Genomic DNA, 19588 nt, shown 5'->3' with positions numbered 1-19588 from the left:
AAAACAATCCATCTTAAATCTTTGCTATGTCAGAGAACCATAATTAATGTTAAAACTATAGAACTATAATTTTCATTCGTAGCATAACTGTAGTAAATTTTCATTGCACTCATTTATACAGCTTCAGTAGTGGGGTGGGGGTATAATTCTGCAACAAAACCTAACCAGTGTCTTAAGCAAGTTAAATATCACTTCCTGGCATTAACATTCAATGCTGCATGTCTCAAATCAGAATTCTGTTGCCTTTTTATTGTCTATCCAATGGGGAGGCCCTACATTTTGAAGATTTATGCATCAATAGCAGCAGGCCTCTCTTCCATACTGTTAAAAGCTTTACAATGTGTGGTACAATTCCTTTCAATGCACAGTTTCCAAAATGCAATATTAGATATTTTGTATTTGCCCCTTATTTTCTTATTCTGCCTCCAATATCATGAAATGTCTTGTATTCTTCCTCAATTTGTCTTCCTTTACATTTTGTATCATCGCTAAACTTTGATGTAATTTCCTTATTCTCCATTTCAACTCATTTGTGTAGGAAGAAGCAAAAATGTTCAAGCACTAATCACAAGACTCACTACCAATCCTGGAGAATCAAATCCTTTATTTTTCCCTACATTCTGCTATTGTACTGCTATTATTCTGTTATTTTGTTTCCTTCGCTTTAATACCAGAAAAATAAAATTGGGTGCCAGCATAAATTGGGCACTTACGATTCAACAACACTTTTTACATGTTGTCCAATTTCTTTATGATTCATTTCAATGGGAAGAACAATAGATGGAGATTAAAGCATTTTCTGGTTCTCTATCTCCCATTTATGCTGCTGGCTAAGATCAAGTCTACCTTCTAACCCTCCAGTTGACTCAAACATGAGCACCTTTGTAAGGATGATGAAATTCCTGCAATCCAAGTCTTTAATGAGATGTGATACTGGCTCAAGGGCAGAAAAAGTGGGTGCCAATTAGGAATTTTGCTATAGATTGAAACCATCTTAAAACTGCAGCCTAAAAAATTAAAAATGCACTTGGACAGTGCTAAGGACAGTGGTCTTGTTTTAGGGGGAGGGATTGTGGTTGGACGGGATAAGTCCTTTACCAGACTATCTTTCATGTCCTTCCCAGTACTTAAATAATGTGAGCTATCACAAATGTAGCCCAAGTGACCTGTGAATCTTGGGACTTTCACCACTCATCTCTCCACTTGGGTAAGTCTGAGCACTTAAAACTAAGAACACCAAGTTCTCATCAGTCAAAGACCAGCCCTTCACATTACTGTACTGATGGGCTCGCTTTGTGTATGCCCTGATACTTGTTTATTAATTTTATTCCTAATTCTGGAATTTAGAAATGTACTCACAATCAAAGCAAACAAACTAGCCTTTAACGTTACGGCTTGTCATTTATGTTCCCATATTATTGGTTGATATAAGTCTTAAAACGCTCTCCTTTGATTATGTCAATGCACTGATCTAAAGATTATAACTTCTAGGTAGCAACAGACAAAAAGTAAAGACTTAATTACCAAACCCACTCAACAATAAAAAGGCTTCACCATAGGTTAGATCTGAAGAAATACTTGTATTGTCTTGACTTGTTTTGATTTGTTTTCTTTCAAATGTAAACATTTGAGAATCACATTTTAAAAGCCTGTACCTGTTGCTGGAGAACTCGGACATGATCTTTAGCAATGGTCAGTTCGAACTCGACCTTCTGATTATCATGCTGATGCTTCAGGATTTCCTGGAAATTCTGCTGTTCTTGCTGTTTCTTCATATTCAGTTCGTGTTTTAAGTCCTCTTCAATTTGTCTTAGAAAATTCCAAAAGTAGGCGTTTCAGCCACGTGCTAAAATAGGATAACCCAGCAATTCCCAATGTTTTCAATATCAAGATACGCTTCAATGAGTCAAACAGTTCCAGGTTACACCCATTTTTTCAACAGAATTAATTGCTCATAAATATCACATTTACTCAAGTTTACTTTGGTTACAGCCTCATTTGAGAGGTTTCAATGTAGCACATATAAAAAGCTAAAGTAGGATCAAAAGCATTAACATTTCCAATATAACAAAAACAAACCTCTTCCACTGTAAGCACAGACATAGCAAAGCTTGGAAACTTTGACAAATTTTCAAATGGGAAATGTTGAGAATAATGCTGAAACCAAATTAAACGTCAAAATATGAGTTCTCAATAATGTTTTGTGAAGCTGAACCTTATGATCAATGGAAAAATGAAATAAATGTGTAGACATAGGTTGCATCCTTACCACGCAAACAGCAAGGTACTGGCATTGTTGGTTCCCACTGGAGGGAAAGTCAGGTAGAAAGCATTGTCAGAGCCAGCGGCTCAATTACTGGACACACAGGAAGGATTGGAAATTCTATAAATTCATGAACAATTTATAAAGTATAAGGATGACCTATTAATTGCATATAAGGCATGGTCAGATTTTGATAACTTTAGAAGGAAGAATGGATACTAATGAAAGAATATATAATAGAATTTAACAGAACATATGCAAGATTACAAAATTTCTTAATGGAGATTCCTAATGCACAACCAATAGTTTGAATTTGTACAACAAAAACAGAAACTGCTGGACAAACTCAATATTTCAAGTCCAGCGACCCTTCTTTAGAAGGGTTCTGAAGAAGGGTCGCTGCACTCTGTTTCTCTCCTTACCTGCTGCCAGACCTGTTGAGCTTCTCCAGTAATGTCTTGTTTTGTTTCAGATCTCCAGCATCCTCAGTACTTTGTTTTGTATACCTGTATTTGTGCCTCTCTGCAAGTAATCAACTTTGTTTTTGTCAAAGCAGTAAAGCAGAAGTTGTATTTCAGCCCAGAAGGTCTTCAAAGAAATTTTAAAGAGAATAAATTGCCTTCAACTCCTCAACTGCTGGCTAGCCAAACAACCTTCCTTGCAAAGGAATTCTAGACTGATACTTAGAGCTTTGGACGTTCACACTCCATCTATAAAGCACACTGATAAATTGGTAAACCTCAGCTGTTTTATGACTAACTAGTTACTAATTGCATAATCTCATTATCCTTTATGATTCTTTCTTACCTGGATTGAGGGCATGCCTATATTGTAAAGTATGCCCCCCCCTCCCCCACCTCTTAGTGTATGTGTGAAAAAACACAATACCTGTTTTAACTTTAGAATAGTGTAGTTGTGGTCCATACAAAGTCAGGGTGTACAAACAGAAGGGTTGGAAAACGCAGCAGCACTTTTAAAAAAGTAAAACAAAATACATCAAAATCTGTTTGCAAACAGGTGATGAGAATAGGGAGAGAGATTAATTTTAAAACTCTTTGTCTGTGATGTGGACACAAGTTTGTTCAACTGTATTGTGGTGGACAATGGATGCATGTCCATAGTGCCTAGAGTGGATCTGTTAAAATATTAGCTAGATTGTTTATGTAACAAGATCCAAGTCAAGGCTGCAGAATTTGAGACTTCTTGTGGGCAGCACGGTGGCACAGTGGTTAGCACTGCTGCCTCACAGCGCCAGAGACCCGGGTTCAATTCCCGACTCAGGCGACTGACTGTGTGGAGTTTGCACGTTCTCGCCGTGTCTGCGTGAGTTTCCTCCGGGTGCTCCGGTTTCCTCCCACAGTCCAAAGATGTGCGGGTCAGGTGAATTGGCCATGCTAAATTGCCCGTAGTGTTTAGTAAGGGGTAAATGTAGGGGTATGGGTGGGTTTCGCGTCGGTGTGGACTTGTTGGGCCGAAGGGCCTGTTTCCACACTGTAAGTCTAATCTAATCTACATGTCACAAGTTTGGAGATGGCTAAAAAGAGTGGTGATTCCTTGTAACATAGAGGGTGTAAACCTCTTTAAAGCACAATTGTAGTGTCAAATGAAATATACTTACAGTTCTGCATGCTCTCTATGATAAAAGCTCAAATGATACTGGGTTTGAACCACAACAAGGCAAGTTTTTTTGTGGTGAAAATGTGTTGCTGAAAAAGCGCAGCAGGTCAGGCAGCATCCAGGGAACAGGAGATTTGACATTTCGGGCATAAGCCCTTCTTCAGGAACAACTGCGCTTTTTCAGCAACACATTTTCAGCTCTGATCTCCAGCATCTGCAGACCTCAGTTTCTCCTCCAAGTTTTTTTATGGGGTCAGTGAAGAAGTATAGTTTACACAAACAGGATGTTATTGTATACTTTGAACAAGATATAACTTCTTTAATTAAGATTAGATTAGATTACTTAGTGTGGAAACAGGCCCTTCGGGCCAACAAGTCCACACCGACCCACCAAAGCGCACCCACCCAGACCCATTCCCCTACACTTACCCCTGCACCTAACACTATGGGCAATTTAGCATGGCCAATTCACCTAACCTGCACATTTTTGGACTGTGGGAGGAAACCGGAGCACCCGGAGGAAACCCACGCAGACATGGGGAGAATGTGCAAACTCCACACAGTCAGTCGCCTGAGGCGGGAATTGAACCCGGGTCTCTGGCGCTGTGAGGCAGCAGTGCTAACCACTGTGCCACCGTGCCGTCCATTAAAATATTAGGAAGTGCTGTTGGGTAAGGAAATAGGAGTTTAAAATTTTAAAAAAAGGCATCAGCAGTTTGCCCATCAAACTTCTCAAACCTCAAAGACCTACTCAAGGATATAAGGAACAGTGGATACACTAAATTTATAAATGTGATCAGCAATAGACATGAGATATTTTTAAAATATAGGAGGACACCTATGAACCTCCCTTAAGCTTAAGACTTTAAAAAGTTGTATCTGTAATCTTGAAGTTATGGGATAAGGAATAGAACATTTTCAACTTGCCCTTTGTAAAGGAGTATTAAGTGAGACAAGTGAGAGGAGAATTTTGTGACGGCAGTCAGCATCAGCTCAAGGAGCAGGCTACAAAAGGAGACAGGCAGTCAACAATACCGAGAGGAGCAGGCAAGAGAATGAAACAAAAACAGAACTTGCTGAACAAACTTAGCAGATCTGGCAGCATCTGGGGGAAGAAAGCAGAGTTAACAGTTTGCGTCTCCATCAGCAAGAGAATGATCCTGGGACTGGCAGTCAGCATGAGCTAAAGGAGCGGGGGGGACATTCCTGGGACATCATAAAAGTCAAGGTTGAATTGGATTTAGATTTGAGGAGCTGAGAAGCAGCAGTATTAGATTGGAGTTAAATGTATGTTGAATAAATAAGTAAAATAGGAAGGTACAATGGCATTGGAGTACTTTAGAATGTGCTGGTAGACAGTTTATTGGAAAATTTGTGAGTAATAGTAGCTGGCACTGTAGAAAATTGTAGAAATGTGTGATGGAAAATACGAGAACATCCTTGACTGATAAACTTAGACTCTGTTGGAGTATAGTTAAGAAAGTACAGTTATGAATATTGTTAGAGAGAAGAAGGTTGAGAGGTGACTTAATTTAGACATATATGATAATCAGAGGGTTAGGAAGGGTGGACAGTGAGAGCCTTTTTCTTCGGATAGTGATGACTAGCATGAGGGGACATAGCTTTAAATTGAGGGGTGATAGATATAGGACAGATGTCAGAGGTAGTTTCTTTACTCAGAGAGTAGTAGGGGCATGGAATGCACTGCCTGAAACAGTAGTAGACTCGCCAATTTTAAGGGCATTAAATGGTCATTGGATATTCATATGGAGGAGAATGGAATAGTGTAGAATGAATAGGATTCAGATTGGTTCCGCAAGAAGGCGCAACATCGAGGGCTGAAGGGCCTGTACTGGGCTGTAATGTTCTATGATTCCTGAAGAAGGGCTCATGCCTGAAACGTCGATTCTCCTGCTCCTTGGAAGCTGCCTGACCTGCTGCGCTTTTCCAGCAACACATTTTCAGCTCTGATCTCCAGCATCTGCAGTCCTCACTTTCTCCTGTAATGTTCTATGTTCTACATAGTGTTTATTCCTCTGCTCCATCTTTCTGATTTAAAGCTTTGTTGAAAAATAAGTTGAAAGACATAGAAAAAGTGTGAATTTTATTCTTCAATTTTCATTTGAGAACAAGCTCACTGTGCTGTGGGAAGTTCCATTTATTCCTGTAAGAGACCGATCAGCTGAAATTTGCCAGATACCCAGATTTAGAACTCAGGATTTGAACATTTTTAGGGAAATGGGTAAACAAAGAGATATGAGAAACATCTATGTGTATATTTGGATTATTTTTGATGTTGGTCTTAGTTTACAAAAATAACTGACAAATGTTTTTGAGATAAATCAAATAATAGAGCTAAATCAAAGAGTAAACAACAAAAAATAAAAAAAAGTTTGAAATGATAGTTCTCATCTTTTTTTAAAAACAATTGTATAAAATTATGACATTATGACATGAAACTTATATTAAATTTAAGGGAAAGCATAGTGATCTAATTTGTAAGTGACCCTTTGATCACCCCAGGAACTGTTAAAGAATAAAAGGGAGCTTTACTATATATCCTTGAGCTGATGGAAGCAGTCAGTTTTAAAGAAAGCCTGGGAAAACATCAGAGAGGAAAGTGGGAGGTTCAGTATTTGGGCAATGTAATATTCATAGGATAAACAAGAATATCCCTATAGCTATGCAGAAAATGCCGAGGCTAGCAGAAGTGTAAAGCCCAAGACAAGTTATGGAACTGGTGAACCTGTAAAACCTTAGTGGAGGACAGTGTAAAATAACCAAACTCACTCAAGAATAAACAAAAGTGGGGAGCTGAAAGGGTTGAATCAATAGTATTTAGTTAAGAGTTAAATCCTCAGATAAATTGTCAGAAATAACAGAGCCAATGTGAAATAAAGACCACACTGGCCGGCTGACTAATGTTTGGAAAAGACATCTTCCTTTGATCTCTGATTCTAAAGGGCAGTCAGTAATGATAACAGGTTGAAAATATGCATTGTTTGGATTGAAGCAAAGAGTTTTTAAAAACAGTTTCAACATTAAAGGGGAGCTATATTTCTGAGATGTGAAATGTCTAAGGGAATAGCAAGAAACCTGAGATACCTAACTGTAATTAAAAAAAAACGAACATGCAAGAAATGCTAGGGCCTGAAATAAAATAGGAATGCTTGGTTTCTGTTTTTAAAAACAATGTAAAAATCTTTTTATTGGGCAATAGATGTCCTCTAGGACTCATGGATGGGAAAGAATGGTAACAATAAAAAGGAAAGCTGGGAACAGTAAATGTGTCTTGTTTTGAGAACATAGAATAATGTATTGAGATGTAATTTAATTAAATATATTAAGAAGGATTTATAAAGCTTGTACTGAAAAGAATCCACAAGTGAGACCTGAGTACATGGATAAAGTTTGAATTACAATAATTAAAATTTGGGAAGTATAAAGGTGAGAGGGAAAAGATTCAAAAGGGTCAACGTTTTCATGCAGCAGGTCGTGCATTAATGGAATGAGCTGCCAGAGGAAGTGGTGGAGGCTGGTACAATTACAACATTTAAAAGGTATCTGGCTGAGTATATGAATAGGAAGAGTTTAGAGAGATATGGGCCAAACGCTGGCAAGTGGGACCAGATTTATTCGGAAACCAGGTTGGCATGGAAAGGTTGGACCTAAGGGTCTGTTTCCACGTTGTATATCTTTATAGCTCTCTGACTCTAATATTCACAAGTTGGAAATGGCTCAAGGGAAAGAGAGCTATAGGATCTTTTAAATTTGATTTGATAGTTAAGACATTTGTGCCTAAGTGCCAATAATTGAAAATTAGTTTCTATCGGGAGGTTAATTAGAGGTGGGGAATACCATTACAGATAGATTCAGATCAGGTCACACATTTTATGTAGCGAGTGATTAAGGAAGTTTGTAAATGGCGAGGCATAAAACAGAATTTTCATATCCCCTACCAACTGTCAAGTTCAGACATGTCCAAATGAATGACAAGATGCTGAAGAAAGCATTGGCCAAGGTCATTCAGAACACAAGACAGTGCGAACAGACCTTTTACTGAGAGTCCTGATGGGTCACGGGGCAATTTCCACTGGGAGGACTGGGCTGATACCATATGAGTCAATGACAGACAGGTGTTGAGATTGTCAGAGGGTGATGATGACAGTTCGTGAAAAAGTATGAAAGAAAAGGGTTAAAAAATTGTGAGAAGGATGTGCAAGCAACTCTACAGGCTGAGTCAAGAAATTAGTGATAAGCAGATCATACATAAAAGGGAAATAGAGGCAGGAACAGGACAGATTTAGATGCCTAACGCAGGAAACAAAGCTATGCTAAAGATTGCACCAGAGGAGCAGGAATTTGTAAACTATGAAGATCCTTATGAAGTGATCATACTTGGCATCATATGCACCATTGTAGACATAAAAGAGAAAGGTCTTTGGAAGCGCTCATCACAGCTGAAGTATTTTAATAATTAAGTTACAACTTTGTCTAATCTTGACTGACTCAGCGAAGATGTGGGATTGGTAATCCTAGCAGAGAGAACCAAGAATACTGCCTGGCAAAAAGAGAGAACTGTGGTATAGTACAAGCAGTGTGGAGCGCAACATCAAAGTTGGGACATTGGAAATAACAACAACAGTGCAAATAGGGACCTGGACACACAAATAATAATTAACGCACTTTGACTGACATTAAGCACAGGATGGGACAACAAACTTGCGTTGCTTAATGATGATAATGATGGGACTTTGGGCAACTCCCATTGGGCTGATTCCATATGAGTCAATGACAAGAAGGGTGACGAGATTGTCAGAGGGTCTTAATGATTCGTAGTGAGCAAGTATAAATGAAACGATTTGTGAGAAGGCTGGGAGGTGGTACCTATCCATGGTCTTAAACATTTCTTATATAATGCAGCCCTGATGGTGCTCAATTCATACTTGTGCACTGCGGACAAACTTAATTGTACAGTTAATGATAGGAGGAGCTGAGTTCAACATCAGATCAGCTCAGCCTTCTTGAAGATACAAGAGTGATGCTTGACCTCCAAGAGTCAACTAAACTCAATTGCTCGAAGCAATTGATGTCACCACACTTCTGCACTATAGTTAAATCTGGACAGTGTATCAAAAACACATTAGAGAACTAAAGAAATTCCAATAGACTCATAAGGCGGACTCATAGACAGTTACAGTGCAGAAGATTGCCATTTGGCCTATTGTGTCTTCCCCAGACAACATAGATCTGACTATGCAAATACTAATTTCAGCTCTTGGCACAATGACCTGGAAGTTATAGCAATGTAAAGTGATTACCTAAATACAACTTAAATGTCTGGAGATATCTGACTCAACCACATTTTCAGACAGTGAGTTTCAGAACTCAGCACATATGGATATATTTCTACTCAAATCCCTTTTCAGCTTCTACTTGTTATGTTAATTTTATGTACTCTGCCAACTGATTAATTAAAAATGTGCTTTCCTATCCACTCAATCTATGTCACTCATAATCTTCTATGCCTCTATCAGGTACCCTCTTAACCTTCAGTGCTCCAAATAGCAATCCCATGATACCTAATCTTTCTCTCCAGCTTAGACCCTCCAGCAGAGGCAATACCTTGGCACCCTCTCTAATGCAAGCACATCTTTCTCCTAAAGAGGTGACCCAGATTTGTGCACAGTACTTCAGTTGTGACCGAACCAGCATTTTATACAATTCCCCTCTTCCATTCTATGCTTTGGCTAAGTATCCCATATGCTTTGTTCACCACCCTATCTACCTGCCCTGCTATCTTCAGGGATCTGTAGATGAGTGCACTAACCTCCCTCTGATTTGAGTACTCTCCAGGCTTCCATAGTCATAGTGTAATAGAGGTCTACAGTACAGAAAAAAGCCATTCAGTCCATCAAGTCTGTGTTGTCAATTATAACCACCTGAATATTCTGATACCATTTTTCAGCATTTGTTGTATAGCTAGCCTTGTGTGCCTTGATATCATAAGTGAGTATAATCCCTTACCTTGTTAGCCCTCACCAAATACATGACTTCATATGCTTGACCTCTGAGAATTAACTAAAGTCTTAATTAGTCTTCTGCACTATAGATAAATCTGGACAGTGTATCAAAAACACTGGGTTGAATTCGACTTGTCACTGCTCTGCCCACCTGTTCGCCTGTCAATTTCTATACCATATATGAACTTCTTGATCATACTCTCTACGCTCCAGTCAAAATTCTTAATGTACACCACAAACAGCCTCTTCAGGGTTAAGAAGACCAATGGCAGAAACTCGCAACCCTGAGCAGACATCACCCTTGAAACAGCGGATAACGTTGATGACGCATTGTTGTTTAATTCTCAGACCTAACATCAAGTAGTTTAAGCAAAGGTCCCATTACAGAATTAGTTTAGAGAACTGAATGGGATATTATTTAAGTAATGAGAAAAGGAAACAATTGTCACTTAGTAATACCATTACATCATTACAGCATTAAAATCAAATAAAGAATATAGTTATAAAAGAACAAAAACTCACTTGTGCTTGTTAACCTCTTCCTTGGTATTTTCAAGGTGCTCTTTAAGTGTTTTGAGTTCAGTACGCAATTTGTGTTGCCTTTGTTCTTGACGGACTATCTCAGCTATCTGGTCATTGAGATGCTTCTCAGTAGCTTGAAGGTTTGACTCCATTAAAATCAGCTTTTGTTCCTGACTGGCAAGCTCCTGAACTACAATTAGACATAAAAATAATTTAAATTGCATCGACCCCTATTAACACTGTAAAATAATAATCTGACATTTTAATACTGAATGCAAATACACAAATCAATTTTACTTTTATTTTCATCACTTGTTTTTTCACCTTCTTCCCAGAAAACATTAATTCTCTGGTAGGCACATTTCCCACATCTTGTTCTACGCTAGTCATATAAATGTGCAAGACTTGTGTACTGGAAGGCCACTCCATTGTCAAGGAAAACAAATCCTGTTCCCTATACATGCATTCCCAAAAACGATAATGAACAGTGCGAGCAGTGAGCCCTGGAGCAGCACATGGGCTGTGACCCCACAGCATTGCAATAAATCAGCCCCGGAGCAGGGATTGGGGAAGTAGCCCCGGAGCAGGATGTGAGGAAGCAGCCTTGGAGCAGGATGTGGGGAAGCAGCCCACGGAGCAGGATGTGGGGGAGCAGCCCCGGAGCAGGGATTGGGGAAGCAGCCCCCGGAGCAGGATGTGGGGGAGCAGCCACGGAGCAGGATGTGGGGGAGCAGCCCCGGAGCAGGGATTGGGGAAGCAGCCACGGAGCAGGATGTGGGGAAGCAGCCCCCGGAGCAGGATGTAGGGAAGCAGCCCCCGGAGCAGGATGTGAGGAAGCAGCCATGGAGCAGGATGTGGGGAAACAGCCCCGGAGCAGGATGTGGGGGAGCAGCCCCGGAGCAGGATGTGAGGAAGCAGCCCCGGAGCAGGATGTGGGGGAGCAGCCCCGGAGCAGGATGTGGGGAAGCAGCCCCGGAGCAGGATATGGGGAAACAGCCCTGGAGCAGGATGTGGGGAAGCAGCCCCCGGAACAGGATGTGGGGAAACAGCCCCGGAGAGGATGTGGGGGAGCAGCCCCGGAGCAGGATGTGGGGAAGCAGCCCCCGGAACAGGATGTGGGGAAACAGCCCCGGAGCAGGATGTGGGGGAGCAGCCCCGGAGCAGGATGTAGGGAAGCAGCCCACGGAGCAGGATGTGAGGAAGCAGCCATGGAGCAGGATGTGGGGAAGCAGCCCTGGAGCAGGATGTGAGGAAGCAGCCATGGAGCAGGATGTGGGGGAGCAGCCCCGGAGCAGGATGTAGGGAAGCAGCCCACGGAGCAGGATGTGAGGAAGCAGCCATGGAGCAGGATGTGGGGAAGCAGCCCTGGAGCAGGATGTGAGGAAGCAGCCATGGAGCAGGATGTGAGGAAGCAGCCCCGGAGCAGGATGTGGGGGAGCAGCCCCCGGAACAGGATGTGGGGGAGCAGCCCCGGAGCAGGATGTGGGGGAGCAGCCCCGGAGCAGGATGTGAGGAAGCAGCCCCAGAGCAGGATGTGGGGGAGCAGCCCCGGAGCAGGATGTGAGGAAGCAGCCCCAGAGCAGGATGTGGGGAAGCAGCCCCCGGAACAGGATGTGGGGAAACAGCCACGGAGCAGGATGTGGGGGAGCAGCCCCGGAGCAGGATGTGGGGGAGCAGCCCCGGAGCAGGATGTGGGGAAGCAGCCTTGGAGCAGGATGTGGGGAAGCAGCCTTGGAGCAGGATGTGGGGGAGCAGCCTTGGAGCAGGATGTGGGGGAGCAGCCCCGGAGCAGGATGTGGGGGAGCAGCCCCGGAGCAGGATGTGGGGGAGCAGCCCCGGAGCAGGATGTGGGGGAGCAGCCCCGGAGCAGGATGTGGGGGAGCAGCCCCGGAGCAGGATGTGGGGGAGCAGCCCCCGGAGCAGGATGTGGGGAAGCAACCATGGAGCGGGACGTGGGGAAGCAACGCCAGTGCAGGACATAGGGATTCAACCCTGGAGCGTGACGGGGAGTAGCAGCCGGGGAGCACAACGCAGGAGACTGGCGCAGGGTAGGCAGTCCTGGATCTTACCTTGGAGCAGCTGATTGACTGTATGAAGCAGACTGGTGGCTTGGAGCAGAGTGGGTATGGCTGTTGGACTGGAGTCTAGCGCAGGCATCAGACCACATACAGAAACCCTGCACTCATCTGCTACAATGTCATGTTTATTTGAAATTTCCTACTTTACTGTATTGTCAACCATTTAATGATATCCAATTTTTAATTTATTTTTAAACTCTATAAAGTAAAGCAACTAGTTGTATTCTTTTGTTGTATCCAAGATGCATACCTAGGTACATGTCCTAAGATGTCGCCATAAGAGACAGACATTGTAAAAGCTTTTCTCTGCACTCCTACAATGAAGTACACATGACAATGATGGATATTCTATTCTTTTCTACTCTATTCTAAAAAAAATGAAGCAGTAATCAGAAATAGGATTTCTTGTTGATTCTCCTTAGGACCATATCAATTGCAATGTCCAAAATCTGATCAGTTAATGCACATTTTCTTTGTAACCGTGTGTTGATTGTTCACATAAATTCAACCAATTTGACAAACTGTTATTCACCGTAATGTCTCTAGCCCAGAATGCTCAGGATTTCAGAATTTTCTAGATTTTCAAATGATACTGAAATGTTACAGTTGTCACACAATTATCACAGTTGTGTGTGATTCAAAAAAACAGTGCTGGCATAAATATCTACCTGAAACATGAAACTGTCAGATAGCAGCATAAAATAGTAGTAAAAGTTGTTTTATCAAATACTGTATCTTCTTTGTTTCCATTCCCAAAGTATTGAATTAAGTAATGCTGATGATGCTGAGGAAATTGCTTAGATCTGCTCAATAGATTTCTGAACTGCAGAGGTTGTAGTCTATTATTGTACTTGAGGTAAGTTGAATTTGTATGAACAATGGAAAAGTAGGTCACTTAGATTGTAGGATGCAGAGTAACAGAATGGTGGCATGGTTGAAATAAAAATATATGTTTAGTGGAGGGCCAAGAATTAATGACTCAAATGATGAAACTGAATATACTGTACCAAAATTTACTTCTGAAACAAAAATAGGTGGAAAAGCAAGTTGTGAGGGGAAGAAAAGAGTTGAATTTTTATTTCACTGAATGGGCAGGGAAGGCTGTACATCAGAGTTTTGACTGCCATTTTAACTTGCTGATCCGATCCCACCATCCATGTATTTTGGAAAAGGTACAGGAGTCATTTAACAGGGATGCACCCAACATGTCAGTGCACCAGTTCATCTTGCAAATGAGCTAATTAATATCCCAGTAAAGGGAAAGTGATTTTGGTTTGTTGGCATAAAGACATGAAGTGACGCAATCACCTGAGTAGGAGGTAGCATTGTAATGGGGTGCCATTAAAGTAGATGAAGCCATTTAATATTGTTGCATGAATGGATGAAGGCTTAGGTAGCTTCTTTTGCAACAGTATGTAATGGCTGTTGAGTGTACAAAGTCTTTATAACATTAGCTTTCATGGCATTGAATCTATTGAGCAGGGAGTGACTCAGTAGGGATTAGCTAACCATGGGAAAGGGGTCTGGAAACCACGATCATTCTTCTAAAGGTGAATTAGGCTCTCCGTGATCATGAGGTATTTGGAGTTGCAAAACAGCAATCATTCACACAGCCAATACAGGCCACTAATCCAAAAGCTGGTAGTTTCAGAGTAAGGAGATATCCACCTATGAGAGAGGTGAGGAAAGAATTCTTCTCTGAACATGTCATCAATCCTTAGAATTCCAGAGAATTGTGGAAGGAAAGTCATTGAATATATTCAAGGTTGAGATAAATTATAAACAAACAGGAACCAAAGGGAATCAGGAACAGGTGGGAAAGTGGAGTTCAGAACAAGATCAGTCATAATCTAACTGAGTAACCAAGTGGACTTGAGGGGTCTACTCATAACAGGCATGGCAGACATTTGGCTAGTGAGACATTAGTTTGCACTATGGTGGCCAGCTCTGAGTCAAGGCTTGCTTGTTGTGACTCAGAAGTCCCATCTGGCCTCACAGTTTCTGCCACATCAGAAGAAGACAATGGGATAGGGGGATGCAGAATTCGCCAGCTCTATTTTCTCGGGGCCCTCTTCTTAGCCAATTGAACATAGAACAGTACATCACAGTACAGACCCTTCAGCCCTTGATGTTGTGCCAACCTTATATCCTATTCTAAGATCAAACAAACCGACAAACCCTTCATTTTACTAACATCCATGTGCCTATCCAAGAGTCGCTTAAATGTCCCTAATGTATCTGACTCTACTACCACTGCTGGCAGTGCATTCCATGAACCTAACACTCACTATGTAAAGAACTGACCTCTGACATCTCCCCTAAACTTTTCTGCAATCACCTTAAAATTATTCCCCCTTGTAATAGCCATTTCCGCCATGGGAAAAAGTCTCTGACTATTCACTGCATCTGTGTCTCTCATCATCTTGTACACCTCTATCAAGTCACCTCTCATTCTTCTTCATTTCAATGAGAAAAGCACTAGCTCCCTCAATCCTTTTCCATAAGACATGCCATCCAGCCCAGGCAACATCCTGGTAAATCTTCTCTGCACCCTCTCCAAACCTTCCACATCCTTCCTATAATGAGGCGGCCAGAACTGAACACAATATTCCAAGTGTGGTCCAACCAGACTTGATTACTGCAGAGCTGCAGCATAACCTCATGGCTCAAACTCAATCACCCTCCTAATGAAAGCAAATACACCATACGCCTTCTTAACAACTCAGTCAACTTGGGTGGAAACTTTGAGAGATCTATGGACATGGACCCCAAGATACTTTTGTTCCTCTACAGTTCCAAAATGAATCACTTCACACTTTTCCAGATTGAATTCCATCTGCCAATTATCATCCCTGTTCTGCATCCTGTGAATGTCCCATTGCAACCAACAACACTATCCACACCTCCACCAACATTTGTGTCAATGGCAACCTTAGTAACTCAGCCTTCCACTTCCTCATCCAAGTCATTTATAAAAAACACAAAAAGCGAAGTCCCAGAACAGATCCCTGCGGAACACCACTGGCTACTGAGTTCCAGGCTGAATACTTTCCATCTACTATCACCCTCTGTCTTCTATGGGCCAGCCACTTCTGTATCCAAACAGCCAAATTTCCCTGTATTCCATGCCTTACTTTCTGAATGAACCTACCATGGGGAACCTTTTCAAATGCCTTCCTAAAATCCATGTACACCACATCCACTTCATGAATATGTGTTGTCATATTCTCAAAGTTGAGGTTTCCTATTTGCTGACCTCTTCCAATGATCCCGAAACAGTCAATCTCCAGGAGGTCACAGCAATTGGCAAACATCTCCCAATTATCACGGTCACTACCCACCATCTTTATATCTGACTTGCAGGTATCCTTTGAGCAAAGGTACCGACTTTCAGGATGTTATGACCAAGTTTAATATTATTGATGGTCTTTTGGTATACATCTGTCATCAACTGAAATAATGTGGTCAAGTCAGAACATCTGTCATTGGATGAGGAAGTGACTTTAGTAACCAAGAAATTCTGAAGATCATTTGAGGGAGTGAAAGTGGAAATTGTTAGCCTTTTCTCTTGGCTGGCATGTATGGTCCAAGTCTGATGACTGCGAAAGAGTACTGTGAAGATGTGGGCAAGTCAGACTCTCAGACTGGGGTTCTTGGTCAGGTTGATGTTCCAAATAGGCATAACATCTCCTGTTTTTGAAATATGGAGAGTTTAGCATTATGAGATGTAGGCATCACTGGCTAGGCCGCATTTATAACTTAGCACTAATGTCCAGAGGACAGCTACAGTCAACCACATTGCTTTGGATCTGGAGTTATAGGTAGATCAGACCAGGTAAGAAAGGCAGATTTCTTCCTCTGAAGGGCATTAACAAACCAGATGGAGTTTTACAAAAATCAATTGTGGTTACATGGTTACTATTAGGCCATTCTTTCCCCCAGATATTTGCACCAGCCTGGATTTTCAATCTGAAAAGGGCAACATGGCATGGGCAAATATTTTTTTCGAGCTACTTGGCAGAAGTATACACTTTTAGTTGTTTCAGTCATCGTGGTCACCCTTGTTAAGTATAAAATCACAATTGTCACATCATACACATCCTTGGATGCTGCCTCCTCTCCCCACCAGAGACAAGTTCATGAAGTTGCTACAGAAATGCTAGCTTCTAACCTCAAAGACTTCAGGCAGTATATCAGCAGTACCTGGGGTGTTGTCCAAAGGAAATGACTAAATAGCTTTGCTAAGATCCTCTACTGTAGGTTTAACTTTCAGCTCTGTCATGACAGGCAAAATTTCTATGATATCTAGAACTTCCTTGGTGATCATATTCTCTCAATAAGAAGGGGATATTGCAATAACTGACACACGGAATAAAGCAATAGATGGCACTATATTTCTGGAACATAGAAAAGGGAACATTATCTTACCCAAATGAATTAACATTAAAGGACAACAATCAAGGTCATTAACTACTAAAAGAAATGTCTGGAGTAAAACATACATATAATCTAAAAAGAACTGTTTCTTCATTTGCTGTAAACCTCAAATGATCTCACAGATTGAAGACAACGTCTTGCCAAAAAAAGATACAATAACACATTTGCAGTTCACAGAATCCAAGTTGCTATAGTATAGTAAGAGAACCATTGGCCCATCACTTCTGTATCAGCTCTCTCAGCAATTGATGTAGCGCTAATCTCTTGTCTTTTCTCCTCACTTCTGCACATTATTTCTGCATTTATAATAATTTACTGTTCACCTGAAAGCCTCAATTTAACCAGCCTCCACCACACCTGAAGGCAGCAAGCTCTATATCTTAGCAACTTGTTCTGTGAAGAATTTCTCTCTCTGCGTCTTTGATTCAGTTATGGGTGGGAACAGTTTCTCTCTTTTTTATCTGTCCAAAAAAAGCTCATTAACTATTGCTTTCTTTTTCCTATCCCTTAGCTAATTTGTATTCTTGTTGCTACAGTCTGTTGTCTTCCATGACCTATAAATTTCCTCAAAAGTCTGTTGCATGGTTGCTTATTATCATATCAAACACCGTTTAGACGTCCATGGACATGACACCAGCAGCCTTGACTTTACCAACTCCTTTTTTTTTAGATTAGATTACTTACAGTGTGGAAACAGGCCCTTCGGCCCAACAAGTCCACACCGACCCGCCGAAGCGCAACCCACCCATACCCCTACATTTACCCCTTACCTAACACTGCGGGCAATTTAGCATGGCCAATTCACCTGACCCGCACATCTTTGGGCTGTGGGAGGAAACCGGAGCACCCGGAGGAAACCCACGCAGACACGGGGAGAACGTGCAAACTCCACACAGACAGTCGCCTGAGGCGGGAATTGAACCCAGGTCTCTGGTGCTGTGAAGCAGCAGTGCTAACCACTGTGCCACCGCTTTCTGATGACTCTTTAAAAAGCTCAAGCAAGTTAATTAGATTTGATTTTCTTTTAACAAATCCATGCTGACTTTTCCAAATTAAACGACATTTTTCCATACATTTATTAATTCTAACCTAAATAATTGTATCTAGGAGTTGATCCACCAATGTTAAATTGATTATTCAGTAACTGGTGGAACTATCTTTACAATCTTTGAACACGGGTGCAATATTTTAAATTCTCCAATTCTCCAACACCATCACCAAATCCAGGAAAGATTAAAAGAGTATTGACATTGATTCTACAATTTCCACTCTCCCTTCCTTCAACATCCTTGGATGTATCTCATCTGGCTCGAACTTGTCAACTTTAAGTACCAACAGCGTACCTAATGCCTCTTTATCAATTTTACATTTTTCAATTGACTGAGATTCCTCCTCTGTCACCACGGCCTGGCCAAGAAGGGTGAGATTGTAATCCAGAGTAAAAATACTGAATGGCAAATCAATGAATGTGAAATGGAATGAAAACCAGTCAAACAATCTTCTGAACACTTACACTGTTTTGTTGTGGAAGAAACATAGAGTTAATGATTATACAGCACTACGGTTGCAGAAATGTTTAAACTTACGTCTTCCACAATTACACAGAAAACTTGGATTTCTAAATCAATACATTTTAGTGGTATGCTGTAATGAAAGCCAGTGTATTACAAGTATTGCTTCACCTTAAACATTATTCTATAGTTAAATCACTGGCATAGCCACAGTCAATGAAAATAAATGTGACATTTATGAACAATCAATTCAGCTGAAAAATCTGGGTGTGCCATGAAATTGTTTGCCTCACTGAAGTGCGCCATTCCAGTGGGAACCACTGCTCTAACTACTTAACTGACTACAAATATTTGTAGCTCATCTTTACTAAAATTTGTACAACTATAGCGAGTAGTTGCTGAAATTATGCAGGATTTTAAAATTCTGCAACATGGTCAATCGCTGTGCAATGCATACCTGAAACAGGTTTTAAAGTTTCTGCATAAATAATGTGTACAGAAGTGCAGTGGCAAAGCAGTGATATTGATCGATTAGGAATCTAAAGGTTTGGACTAACAATGAAATGGTAAATTGAATAATTAAAATAAGACAGTCAGCAAAGGCAAGGCTAGAGGTAGTGATTAAAATTAATAATGGAAATACAAATAATTAAGTGAATTAATTGTTAATTTTAAAATAAACTAATTAAGAATTCATGAAGATGACAGGGGAGATGATATGTTCTAACTGCAGTATGTGGAAGCTTGTGGACACTATTGTGATGCAAGGCAAAGTCATCAGTAAGCAAATATCTGCATCTCAAGGAACATTGGCTCAGAGTCAGTGTGCTGGCAGTTAAAATGGAATGAATCAGTAAGTGCAATAGTTATCCTTACACTTTCTTTCAAAGACAGTTGTGCCACTCAGTCTTCCATTTTGTTCCATGATCAGGGATAGGAGGGTGCAAATGTAAGTGACACTGATGTGAGTATTGAGAAGGTAGAAGTGGATGCATCTCAGCCTCAGCAATTGTCCAACAGGTCTGCAGCTCTTTCAGCTTTTGTGGAGAAAAGCAAGGGCTGCAGAGTGAATGAAAAGACTGAAATTGGCAGCGTAGTATCAAAGTTTGACAATATTTTACAAAGATTCTATAGTAC

General features: G+C 41.1%; 1 protein-coding gene across 1 annotated transcript in view; it reads right to left on the bottom strand.

Moving 5' to 3' along the window:
- The window catches only part of LOC132815300 (polyamine-modulated factor 1-binding protein 1-like), a 318458-nt gene that overhangs the window by 170707 nt on the left and 128163 nt on the right, over window positions 1–19588 (bottom strand). Inside the window, exons 14-15 of the mRNA XM_060824144.1 lie at window positions 10426–10615; window positions 1656–1809 (exon numbers count right to left, since the gene is read on the bottom strand). Of these exons, the coding sequence (XP_060680127.1) occupies window positions 1656–1809; window positions 10426–10615 (344 nt within the window). The remainder of the gene's footprint in view (window positions 1–1655; window positions 1810–10425; window positions 10616–19588) is intronic.

Source organism: Hemiscyllium ocellatum, chromosome 4 (assembly GCF_020745735.1).
Source record: "Hemiscyllium ocellatum isolate sHemOce1 chromosome 4, sHemOce1.pat.X.cur, whole genome shotgun sequence".
Lineage (NCBI taxonomy): Eukaryota > Metazoa > Chordata > Chondrichthyes > Orectolobiformes > Hemiscylliidae > Hemiscyllium > Hemiscyllium ocellatum.
This window is presented reverse-complemented; position numbering and strand designations above follow the sequence as displayed.